This window comes from Triticum aestivum, chromosome 4D (assembly GCF_018294505.1).
Source record: "Triticum aestivum cultivar Chinese Spring chromosome 4D, IWGSC CS RefSeq v2.1, whole genome shotgun sequence".
Classification (NCBI taxonomy): domain Eukaryota; kingdom Viridiplantae; phylum Streptophyta; class Magnoliopsida; order Poales; family Poaceae; genus Triticum; species Triticum aestivum.
In genome coordinates this window covers 402,151,113-402,164,143 of record NC_057805.1, presented here as the reverse complement: position 1 = coordinate 402,164,143, position 13,031 = coordinate 402,151,113, and the positions used below count along the sequence as shown (strand labels likewise).

Sequence of the window (13,031 nt, the reverse complement as noted above, 5' to 3'; positions counted from 1 at the left end):
TGCTGGATCAAGAGTTCGAGGGACGTCATCGAGCTGAACGTGTGCAGAACTCAGAGGTGGCGTACGTTCGGTGCTTGATCGGTTGGATCGCGAAGACGTTCGACTACATCAACCGCGTTAAGCTAACGCTTCCGCTTTCGGTCTATAAGGGTACGTGGACACACTCTCCCCTCTCGTTGCTATGCATCTCCTAGATAGATCTTGCTTGATCGTAGGAATTTTTTTGAAATTGCATGCTACGTTCCCCAACAGGTCTCTCATCAAGAATATTTCAAGTTGGTTGACCCCCCAGACACACACACACTTCAAAAAGGAGAAATAGATCGGTTTTTCAAAGAATTAAAGGTTTATTTTGGTTTCTTTTGAGTCAATAGGATAACCACACTATTAAGTGTGGTTGAGGTGTTTGAATAAGAACGGCAATCATGCAAAAGATATACATCAAGCCATGCTAATCCCACCACAGAAAATATGGGGGTGAAACCCATCTCCATGTGCCTTGTGCGACATACCCATGCACATGGGGTCTAGGAATTTTTCTCTTGACTCGCCGTGCGCATGGGCCTTCCGACCCCCGTGCACATGGGGCCGGGTCCCAAAGTCTTTGGACGCCCCGTGCGCATGGGGTCTCTGCCCCCAGTTTAGGGTTTTGCTCTCAGGTGACCCTGTGCACACAAGGCCCCTTAGTTAGCAACAACCACTTCGGGAGAAAGGGGTGTATATACTCACCTGCCTTCCTTCTCCAAGCCTCACCTTTGATTTGAGCTCCTCCTCCATTCCCAACACCTCAAAAGATTGAGCTCTTAATCCCTCCACTCAAAATCCACCAAACTTCGAGGATTGAGAGAGGTTCACCCATTCGACGTTTCCACCAAACCATTTTCTATTTCTCCTCCTTATCCATCACCAACACTTGTTGCTCTTAGAAATTTGAGTCTCTTAGGCAGTAGGAGTCAAGGACCAAAAGTTTTCTTGCCTACGGTGGTCGGCTTAAGGACCAACCACGAGCGATTTGAGGCTCATCCGCTAGGGGTAACTCAAAAGGGGACTACCGTTAGCCACTTGGTGACGTCCTAGAGCTTTGGCTTTGGAACCTCTCAAACAGAGATTTTCACTCCTTGAAGAGTGTGAAATTTGGGATACATCTACGTCTGCAACTCGTGTGGTCTATCCTTTATCGTTCCTTTACTTGCTTTATATGCTTGTTGGCCCACTAATTAGCTTGTTGAATTGCTTACCTTGGCTCTAGCTTGATTGCCTTATAGGTTGTTATCCCCGTAGATTGCATGTCTAGAGATATTTCTTTATCCGCTTTGCCGCTAAAACTAGAAGTTAATCTAAAATTTTGTAGTCTCCTATTCACCCCCTCCAGTCGTCCTCTCGACCCTTTTAACCTCTCACCCATCTTGAAAGAATTCGATGTAGTTATGTTTGAAAAAAAGAACAATATTTATTATTATTATTATTATTATTATTTGTGTTTGTTTCTTACCAGTACATCAATATCCATTATGCGTTATTATTATTATTATTATTATTATTATTATATATTTCCAGTATTCCTTCCGTCTGAAATAAATACTTGACATTGTTGCTTCCGCAGACCAAAAGAGAGATGAGATAAAATAGGTAAGGTTTTATGCCCATCTAGGTGATAATGTCTAACTAATCAAACACGGTACTTTTTTGACATCAAACTAATCAAACATTGTACTCCCGTGAAGTACACACAATGTTTTGGTGGTTTATAGCTAATATGATGGTATTTCAATTTCATACACACACACACAACTTAGAAAGATTGTCAAGTTGCTCCCGACGATATCTTCGTGGTTCTCGCATATAGAAGTTTAAAAATAATTATATATCTTATCATTAAATGTAGTAAAAGGCCTATGGTATAAACGTGACATTACAATACTAGATTAGACCATAATCTACTACACAGGGAAAATACCACATCATTCCTCATGGAGCTCAGTTCATAACATCACCCCCTCTCAATACTTCATGCCATACTCGAAGAATGCAACATGAGGACAAATGTCGAGAACTTCCATAAACCTGCAAGTAGTACACATATTTATTGCTCAACAAATCTGCAAAATGGAGCATTTTAGTCTTTGGTCATATAGAGTGAATGTACAATTATCGTTTGCTATGGGACGTGTGAGGAGGAAGGAATAGTTAATAAGATGAGGGAGGGGTGTGGTTGTCAGCGACCTCAAGGATGATATAAAACTTCTGATGATGATGCACTTGACTTCCAAAGGCTAAAAATTGATAGTTGATATGTAACACACTCCTTACCCCATTGGGGGATGGGAATAAAGAAGGGGCTTCAGACACTTGACTTGACGCCATCACCAATGCCCGAGACAACTAGATCTCGTGATTTGGAGACAACATAGGAAGGAGCCTAGCAAGACATCGATGGACGTAGCTGTCAGAGGGGAGGAGGCAGTGGTAGCCTTTGTGAGATCTAGGTTTGGCCACGATGACGAGTCTTTGCTAGTGGAATTGTAGCACCCTTATCCCCCTCTAGGAGAGGAGTTAGTGGCAAGGTTATTACGCTCCCATACTACCCCTCAAGGGGGAGGGGTGCTTCTGATATTTGACTTTTTTTTGCAAAAAGTCATTCAATCTATTAATAATATGCAGCAGTAGTACAAAGATCCCCATAACTGACAAAAAGTATAACCAGGTCCATGGAGCACCTAGCGACGACTACAAGTACTGGAATGAGCCCCAAAGGTGCACATCGACATCTTCCCTCCCTCACGAGAACTAGGAAACCTTGTCATATTCGACAATCCGGTAAATCATTGTGCTAAGGCCACAAAGGGCCAACACACTAGAATAGCAACCGTCGCCGAAGAAGGAAAACATAGAGTAGAAGGACCATACCTGCAATCAGACTAATGACTACGTGCGTCGATCAAATCTAGACGGACCCACTGGAGACCAACGCCGACCAGGATCCAAACAGATTCATCAGAGACCAATGTCAACTAGATCCATGCAGATCTACCGAAAACACACCTCCACACGCCTCTTTCAATGCTAGGCGCACCACCATCATGTGGATGGGGCAGCGAGGACATTATTCTGACTCTAGGGCAACGCCGCCACCTCGTCGCCCCGACCATGACACAACAACTACCTCCCACATAAACTGCCGATTGTAGGAGGAGGATCACATGTACTGAAGAAGGGCCTACATAAGGTTTAAACCCGGGCGTTGCCGACCAGGTGGAGTAAGTTAACTTTCATGGACGAAGGCCTGACTACTCAACAACCCTAGTCATTGGGAAGAACCCCAACCTACTATTACAACTACCCTACCATTAGGTTCGCATCACCTCCCCTTCACCTAGTGCTGGTAAGGCCAACTGAGGAGAGGGGAGACCGGCGATGCAACAGGGGAGGCGGAGACACGTACTATGTTGTTTTCTAGACACTTGATTTACACCACCGCTAATAGACTTTAAAGCCGGATCTTTGATTTGGTGGCAACATGAGGAGGCTAGGAAGACACCGATGGACGTAACTAGCGAAGGGGAAGAGGCAATGGCAACCTTTACAAGACATAGGTTCTTACTATATCATTTTTTGTTAGACTTTAAAGCGAGTCCATTGATGGGGTTGAGGCAGTCGCTCAGATTTGTCAAGCATGCGCTAGCTCGACCAGTGGAAGAAGATGGAGTGGCTAGTGCACGAAAGGAAGGGGGAAGCGGCGAGGAGGACCGCTCTCGTTACGTGGATGCAGCTCGGAGGGTCACGCCAGTTGTCTAGTATTTTATGGCCAGCGAGGAGGATCACTCTCGATACGTGTATGCAGCTCGTACCGTCGCGCCAGTTTTCTAGTCCTTTAAGGCAATATTCCCTTCTTTGGAAATTTATGGCCACGCTTCAAATCCAGCGAATATTAACAGCCGTTCGGCCGAAGGAAAGTTAATCAATTCCATCTGGCGAAAAGGCGTAAACAAGGGAAGGAAATCATATAATTATGGAAAGAAATCAGTGGAAAATCAATACAACCTGTTTTCAAAAGGAAGCGCCGGGTAGCCGCCAGCTAAGCGCGCACGCAGCCACCCCAGGCAGGAGGAGGAGGAAAAAAAGACAGCCGCCGCAAGTGGAAAGCGCAGCAGGGCGGGGGGAGAGAGAGCGCCCCGCGGAATCATTAACTCCTAATCGCTCCTCCCCTGACAGAATTTAATCCCGAAATCTCGTAATTTACTTGCTTTACTAATCACGCTTAGCGATTTAGTCTCCCCCCTCCCTCCCTCCCTCCTCCTCCGCAGCCCACCACCTCTTCTTCCTCCCTCCCTCCCTCCCCTGCGCTGCTGCTCCCTTTCCCCCACGGCCCTCCCGCTGCCCGAATCCGCGGCGCCGCAGCCGGAGCCCGAGCACGCCGCGCGCACCGAGCCGGATCTGCGGCCGCGATGGAGGCGATTCGCGCGTGATTCTCCGAGGGAGTGAGGGGGCTGGTGAGGCTTTCGCCGGCGTGATGGCGCCGCCGGAGGAGGCCGGCGGCGGGGACCAGTTCCCGGTGGGGATGAAGGTGCTGGTCGTCGACGACGACCAGACGTGCCTCGCCGTGCTCAAGAGGATGCTCGTCCAGTGCCGCTACGACGGTGAGCGGATTCTCCTCTCCTTCCCGTCTCGCTTGCTGTGGTGTGGTGTCATGTTGCTCTGGTGCCGCCTGATTGGGTGCCGACGTACGTAGGTCTGGCGGCCTATAGGCTCCGTAACTTCGTAGCCGTGTTTTGGTCTTTCCATAGTTGGAAAGCTCATGCTTATTACGAGTTTGATTTGCTCTTTCCGTGTTTCTAGGGGATTCTCAACGGTCTTGTAATCCTCCGTTTTCGAGAAATTGTGCCCCCTTCTCCCGGTTTTATCTGTCTGGGGAATGGATTTCTGATTGTGTTTGATTAAGGACTGGTAATTGCGTTGGAGATCTGGCTGGATTCGTTGTGTGGGAAGAATCTGAGCAGGCTCGTGTCTATTGTTACTGATTGCTAATTTGCAATGCTCAATCCATTTGCAGGAGTATTAGGATTAGATTCTGGTGATTCACGCGAGTTTCCAGTTATGATTCTAGCTAGCACATAAACAGCGCATGCAATGTCTTTAGGAATAGATAGTTGATGCACCTATTTTTTGCCTTTTATCACCGTAGTAATCTTATTTTAGGCCCAATGACCGAAAATGGTTGATGTACAGTTTGGTTCTATTTGGGAACAGTAAGTTAGTACACGTACTTCAACACGCTGTCAATATAATCCAACGGGAAACATGTACCATCTGATCAGGGCTGACATGGGAGTGTTTCCCTGCGCTGCGATGCTAGCTCAACCCAATTAGTAACGATGCATCTATTTGCTCAACTGTAATGCCTGTGTCTATTTATTTGCGCAACCTTAATGTTGTTTCTATTATTCACTGCATATATGAGCTCGGGCGCAAATGCCCAGACACATACATAGGGAAATAGTGTAAGAAGAGAACCATGCTCCTGATTGTGTTGTATTGTTATTACTGCTATTGCTTAATTTTCCTATTCCGTGCATAGTGTGCTTACTAGGCATTCATGTGGCTGGGTAGCTTTTGTCCTAGGAAGCTTGAAGGTTACAACCTTTGGAGGTTGTACCCCCCGAACCACAGTAAGTGTGCTATGAATGCTGGTTTGGTACAAATCTAATATGTAGGAGGGGACATGTCTGTCTCCATTTGCTGGACATACTGGTCGAGAAAATTAGCATCAGAGGCTGCTGGACTCGATTGTCTTATCTGATGTTGCTCCAGTTGAATGATTTTAACGCTTACCCTTTCCAAAGGTCAGTCCAGCATTCTTGACACACGTGGCGACGCCATGTGCTTGCTTGTGTCGCAACAAAACAAGGTGTTGGATTTGATTGTCTTATCCAATGTTGCTACAATTGAATGATGTTTCCTACTATAAATATAAATGTAAATTCTAAGTAGTTGGCACCGTTTCAAAAGTCGGTTCAGCATCCTTGGCGGCTTGACACGTGGCACCACCATCTGCTTGCTCGTGTTGCAATCGGACAAGGTGTGCATGGTTTTTCCATGATGGGAGCCATGCTTGCATGGCTTGCACTATTTCATTTCTCTTCTGGGTGCATGGGTATATGTTTTTAATTCTCTAATAAATTTTGTTGTTGCTTTTCAATCGCACTTCAAATAATGATCCATTTGCTTCATTATATCTTCTGCAGCAAGATCTTCAAATATAGACCCACTTGTACTTATTTCAGTGAAATTAGTGGTCCTGCCTTCTGCGCTGAATGCATGGTGATTTAGTGCAGTTGGTAGTGAGCATTACATCTCATGTCGTCTTTGATGAATGAGTGCTCTAACCTATGCCCCCCTTTCAATATCTATAGAAAAGTTGAAAGGCCAAAGGCCTGTGACTCCATGGAGCTTGTAGCGTCTGTGACGTTTTTATTTGGCAAGGTTTACTTTGGGTAATAACTGCACAAAAAATATCCACCATGTTCCATGTAAGACAAAACCTGAAGTAAGCAGATACAAAAGAAAGACCAGTAGAAAAACGCTCGGGAACCAGAAAATGAATCTCCTAATGTCTCAGGACAAGACATGCGTCATGTGGTAGAAGCACCCTCTGGTTGGCTGCCTGGAGGACGCTCTTCCCTGAGAGCTGCTCCCAAATATAGAACAGGACAGCTCAAAACATTTTGCACACCCACGAACATCTTGAAACGTTCTGTCTGGATATACTTGACTTATTCATTCGGTAGACGCATTATACTGTCACTGCCTCCAGTGTAATGTTGCTCTGTCCAATATATGTTTACTGCGTTGTTTTCTGCTCCATCATATAATCCTTTCTTTTGTGCAGCTACAACTTGTTCTCAGGCCACGAGAGCATTAGCTATGCTGCGAGAGAACAGGGGTGCTTTTGATGTTATAATTAGTGATGTTCACATGCCTGATATGAATGGATTCAGGTTACTTGAACTTGTAGGCCTTGAGATGGATCTTCCAGTTATTAGTAAGTAAATTCTACTATCTCCTGCGTTCGAGAAAAAGATTCTCCTATCTCCTATTCAGTATGTTCACTTGTGAATGGGATGCAATACTAAAGCTTGTTGATGACATTTCAGTGATGTCTGCTGATTCAAGGACAGATCTAGTAATGAAAGGAATAAAACATGGAGCCTGTGATTATTTGATTAAACCTGTCAGGATGGAAGAGTTAAAAAACATCTGGCAACATGTTGTGAGGAAAAAGTTTGGTGGAAACAAGGAACATGAGCATTCAGGTAGCTTAGATGATACAGATCGGAACAGACTAACCAATAATGATAATGAGTATGCTTCTTCTGCAAATGATGGAGCTGAGGATAGCTGGAAGTCTCAGAAAAAGAAACGGGATAAAGAAGAGGATGACAGTGAATTGGAAAGTGGCGATCCTTCTAATAATTCGAAGAAACCAAGAGTTGTTTGGTCAGTTGAGCTCCATCAACAATTTGTAAATGCAGTTAATCACCTCGGAATAGACAGTAAGCTTTTGTTACCTGCTTTAGCACTTATTTTATCAACTTTGGTGTTTATTAGTACATTACTGTAAGTAGGGTAAAAGTCCTTTCTATATTAGTTTTATCAAGCAAGTGTAGTTACTGTTGAACACCTATGATTTAGAAGTATGCCAATTCTCTCCACTTTTGTCTCATTTTATTTTTAATATTTCTACAGAAGCTGTTCCCAAGAAAATTTTGGAGCTGATGAATGTCCCTGGTTTAACTAGGGAAAACGTCGCCAGCCATTTGCAGGTTTGATTATTGTCTTCAATCTTGCTACCTTTTTAGTATCCTTAATGAGATGATGTATTGAACTTATGTTTAATGGCGACTTCTCTATTTTACTGTTTTCTACGCTCCTGGATGTTAGTAATTGTGTACATTTTACACCTCAGTATCCCTAGCTCGAAGAATCTTCTCTAGCTTAGTTAGCAATATGAATTAAGGGCTTTCTGTTAGAATTAGTTTTGATTTTCAGAAAATTATGCTTTAGTGACTACAGTGCAGCTTAAATTTTTTTGCTCTAAAAGCAATTGCCTCAAGTTGTAGATTTTAACTAAAAAATACTGTGAGAACATGAATGAAATATTTTTGTAGATGTATGACAAGAAGCATTCCCTATTTTTAGTGGTTTGACGCTGACATGCTAGTTATCTCCTTTGTGCATTCCATTAGTTCCAACAGGTTATATTGCCTGATGTCTTCTGAGCCCAAAACTATCCTTATTACCTCCAGATTCATCATATAAGTGACATTTTTGGACATGCCTTCAGTCATATTTTTAAACCTGACTACAAATATCATTTTAATTATTCCGTTTGAAAATTTGAAAAATCATATTTCTAGATTTGTCTCAAAAAATGTTTGTTGAATACTATTATGTTTGTTAGTCTTGTACATATGCTGTATTGTAAATCAGTGGTCAAAGTTACATCTTGAAGACCGCGTCAGCTGCGAGGGAATAGCAGTTGTAATTTGTTTTTTGTGAAGCAGTATGCTGAGTTGATTTCTTGCGGTAACTTTATGTCAGGTATACATGATAATCATGTTGAAAGGAATGCATTTTTTTCTATTTGCAGAAATTCAGATTGTATCTGAAAAGGATAGCTCAGCATCATGCAGGAATGGCCAATCCATATGGTGTGCCTGCATCTAGTGCTCAAGTGGCCTCCTTGGGAGGACTTGATTTCCAAGCTTTGGCTGCTTCAGGTCAAATCCCTCCTCAAGCCCTGGCAGCTTTGCAGGATGAGCTCCTAGGACGACCTACAAACAGCCTGGTGTTGCCTGGAAGGGACCAGTCATCTCTACGACTTGCTGCAGTCAAAGGAAATAAGCCCCATGGAGAGCAAATAGCATTTGGGCAGCCGATATACAAGGTCCAGAATAATTCATATGCGGCATTACCCCAAAACAACCCTGCAGCTGGAAGAATGCCTTCTTTTTCAGCTTGGCCCAATAACAAACTTGGTATGTCAGATTCAATGAGTGCACTGGGTAATGTGAATAATTCTCAGAATAGCAATATGGTCTTGCACGAATTGCAACAGCAGCCAGATACCATGCTGTCGGGAACCCTTCACACTCTAGATGTCAAACCTTCCGGCATAGTAATGCCATCTCAGTCATTAAATACTTTCCCAGCTAGCGAGGGCCTCTCTGCTAATCAAAATTCCTTGATTATACCTTCTCAATCGTCAGGTTTTCTAACAGGCATTCCTCCATCCATGAAGCCTGAACTTGTTCTCCCAACTTCTCAATCATCAAACAGTCTGTTAGGTGGGATTGATCTGATTAACCAAGCTTCAACCAGTCAGCCTTTCATTAGTAGCCATGGAGGAAATCTTCCCGGTCTCATGAATCGTAACTCAAATGTGATGCCATCACAAGGAATAAGTAGCTTTCAAACTGGTAATACTCCATATCTGGTTAATCAGAACTCTATGGGAATGGGCTCTAAACCACCTGGTGTTCTAAAGACTGAGAGCACTGACTCTCTTAACCAAAACTATGCTTATGCCAACCATATGGATTCCGGCTTGCTGTCTTCTCAGTCAAAAAATGCACAGTTCGGTTTTCTGCAGAGTCCAAATGATGTCACAGGTGGCTGGTCTTCTTTGCAAAATATGGATGGTTATAGAAATACTGTTGGGCCAAGTCAGCCAGTGTCCAGTTCGTCTAGCTTTCAGAGTTCAAATGCAGCCCTCGGGAAATTGCCAGATCAAGGACGAGGAAAAAATCTTGGATTTGTTGGGAAGGGTGCTTGCATCCCAAACCGCTTTGCAGTGGATGAGATTGAATCTCCAACTAACAGCTTGAGTCACAGCATTGGAAGCAGTGGAGACATCCAGGACATGTTCGGGTTTAGTGGACAGATGTGAAGGCTTCTTGGATTTGTAAGTAGGTAAGCATCATTTCGTAGTCAACTTTGTTGTAGTATTCATGGTACTGTTTCTTTTGGACAATAATAGATTTTGTCAGCTTTCAGCTAGCAACATCTCGCTTTCCCTTTCCTTTTGAAGTTTTGATGCATTGATTTATTTGTTGTGTATTTGTATTGATCCTATTTATTTTAACTTGGTAGCTCTTGCAGCAACCTTTATCAACTTCACATACTCTTCAAGCTAATCTAGCCGTAGCCTATTATAGACCCTTGTGAATTATGCTCATTAATTTGTATTATATTTATAATTGAAACACCTATTTTCTAACATAATTGTTTACTTTGTGCAGGGTAATCACTGGAAACAATTTAGTGGTTTGATGAATGGTTGCTCTTATTTTTCATTTCGTCTTCTTTTTTCTCTGTAATTGGTTTATAAAGGGAATAATTTGTGACAGCATGCTGAATCTTGGTTTATAGAAAGTTGTTCGGTCTAAAGAATTTTGAATTATTTGGTCCTGTCTGCCGTAGCTCCTTGACCTAGTTAACTTGTGTGCTCGTTTAGTCCCATCTAACATTTTTCTTTTGTGTAAAATATTTTTCTGCTCATCTAACTCGTATGCCGTCTTCGATACTGGAAATCAGGGGTGCATATTTATATTTTTGTTTAGAGGATTAAGAATTGCATGGGAGATCTTGCCTTGAACATATGGCTGTATAGCGCGTAAATTGCATCTATTCTTGAATATATGGCTGTAAAGCCTGTAAATTGCCTCCTGCGTGGACCTACAAAAATATATACATTTTTGTCCATTTGGCTAGTCTTAGATATGTTGCTAGTCATTTCATCTATGCTTAGATATGTTGCTAGTCACTTCTGGCTAGCAATGCCTGGTTTAAGCCATCCACCCCAGTAGCAGTACTAGAAGTAGCATCTTCACAGTCCTGTTCTTCCGGCGCAATCAGAGCTGCCTTCTGCGCGCGCTGCCTGTCTGCTGGGTACGTGCAGTAGAGCATGGAGTAGATGCTGCAGCAGATGGCCATGGGCACGGCGATCTCCGCGAAAACAGCCTTCGCCAGCGCGCCGGCGTTCTCCCGTTCAGTCTTCCCGGTGGCGCCCGACGCCGGCTTGTATCCGAAGACCCGCTCCGCCAGGATGCCCACGACGGCCGGCGCGAACGACGAGAAGATCGTCTCGAAGAACCTGTCCAGCGCGTACACCGTCGTCCTCGCCTTCGCCGGCACGATCTCCGCGAGTATTGGGCTGCAAAGGGACCCCAGTTAGCCAGCAGCGGAGCATGCAAAGAATGCAAAGTTTTGCCACCAGCATTAGACTACTCACTTGTTGGTGGCCGGGGGACACCAGGGCATGACGAAGCCCAGGACGGCGAAGGCGGCGGCGTACGCGGCCCCGGCCGAGGGGTCGATGGGCAGCGCGAGCAGCAGGACGGCGGCGACCGGGACGGTCGACGCCGTGCTCACCTGCGCCAGCGCGACCCTGCCGGCGTTCGGGAACCGCCGGGCCATGGGGTCCCCGATGAGCCCGGCGAACAGCGAGCCGAGCGCCCCGGTCAGCTGGTTGAGGTTGATGATGACGCTGGTCTCCCAGTGCGTGAACCCCACGAGCTCCAGCCACATGGCGGCGAAGGTGAGCGCCGTCCACGGCACCGACCCGGCCACCCCCTGCGCCACCAGGATCTGGAACGTCGGCAAGCGCACCACGTCCTTGGCCTCTCCGAGGAGCTCCCTGGCCACCGATGCCGTGCTCTTCTCGGACGTGCTGGGCGGACGGGGGTCTGAGGCGAGGAACCACGTCGAGACGGCCAGCGCGACGCTGAGAAGCGCGAGTACGTGGAATGCCAGGCGCCAGCCGGGGACGCCGAGGAAGGTCGTGGGCGCGAGCAGCACGCCGAGTGTGCCCCCCATCATGGCGCCCAGGCGGCTCGCCATCCCCAGCCACCCGAACGCCGAGCCGCGCGTCGTGTCGTCGCTGTAGTCGGCCGCCAGGGAGTTCATCGCCGGCACCACCAGCGCCAGGCCGACGCCGTTAAACCCCCTCGCGATCGCCATCTGGAAAAAGTAGCGTGTTTTAGCAGTGTTTACCGTTCCCACCATTCAAGGAACATGAGGTGGCTGCATGCGCTGCTGACCTGGAGAAAAGTGCCGGAGACGCCGACGAGTATGGTGGCGACGGCCCAGAGGAAGGCGCCCGCGGCGACGACGCGCGCGCGGTCGTGGCGCGCCGCGGCGCACGCCGCGAGCGGGTAGCACACGGCCTGGACGAGCGCGCGGCACAGCGTGAGGGAGCCCAGCGCGGCCGGGGAGGCGCCCAGCTCGGCGCCCACCTCCCTGTACACGGCCGGCAGCAGGGCCTCGTCGGCGCGCTCCAGCAGCGACGCCACCGTCACCAGCGCCAGCGTCCATTGCCTCCGCCGCCGCTGCACCGACGTGTGGGTGCTCGTGCTCACCATTGCCCCGCCCCCCCTCTCCCTAGCCAGCGCACGCGCTCTGATGTCCTCTTCGCCTTGGCCGCTCTGGGAGTCCAGAAGAAAAGCCCCGTAAATAAGGATCGCTCTCGAGTGAGTCTCGATCTCGACGGAGATGAGATCAACAGAAGTCGCCGATAATTTGATTTTGTTGGTCGGTCGCACCGCATTGTGTGCATCTGCACTCTTCTTCGATGGCATGGCATTGCACACAATGTACATCACCGCACGTTTCTCTTCTTCTTCTGCCGCTGAATTATTGTAAGTAGCTACGAACGCGTGAGATGTGTTCAACGGGTGATCGACGTCATACGCCACAGGCTGGGCATGTTCGACAGCAACGGATCACCGACCCAAAACAGATTGCACAGCATCCCTCAGAAAGATTCCCCGCATGCATATTTCAATAAAGGGTTAAATCAGATAGAGAATCATCGACAAGCAGCCTCGTTTAACACAGAATGCGTCGTACTATTATGTTTTAAACGGCCATTCGCAACGCGTTGAACTCTCGTGTTCCACAATGATGAGATCTTCGGAACTGTAGCAGCGTCACTGCTTTGATAGCGAAGGCTAGTGAATCGTATAGAAAATTTC

General features: G+C 46.5%; 2 protein-coding genes across 2 annotated transcripts; one reads left to right on the top strand and one right to left on the bottom strand.

The window, feature by feature from the left end:
* The first annotated feature begins 4,292 nt into the window (after positions 1-4,292).
* On the top strand, positions 4,293-10,459 carry LOC100873111 (two-component response regulator ORR21). The gene is made up of 6 exons (XM_044520110.1): positions 4,293-4,637; positions 6,887-7,039; positions 7,152-7,550; positions 7,744-7,820; positions 8,648-9,969; positions 10,299-10,459. Exons 1-5 carry the CDS (start codon positions 4,511-4,513, stop codon positions 9,944-9,946), a joined length of 2,055 nt encoding a protein of 684 aa, XP_044376045.1. The 5' UTR covers positions 4,293-4,510; the 3' UTR covers positions 9,947-9,969; positions 10,299-10,459.
* Positions 10,460-10,644: 185 nt separating this feature from the next.
* On the bottom strand, positions 10,645-12,656 carry LOC123098193 (hexuronate transporter). Its single transcript, XM_044520111.1, has 3 exons — positions 12,099-12,656; positions 11,291-12,018; positions 10,645-11,212 (listed from the first exon to the last, which is right to left on the bottom strand). Exons 1-3 carry the CDS (start codon positions 12,654-12,656, stop codon positions 10,816-10,818), a joined length of 1,683 nt encoding a protein of 560 aa, XP_044376046.1. The 3' UTR covers positions 10,645-10,815.
* Between the last annotated feature and the right edge of the window lie 375 nt (positions 12,657-13,031).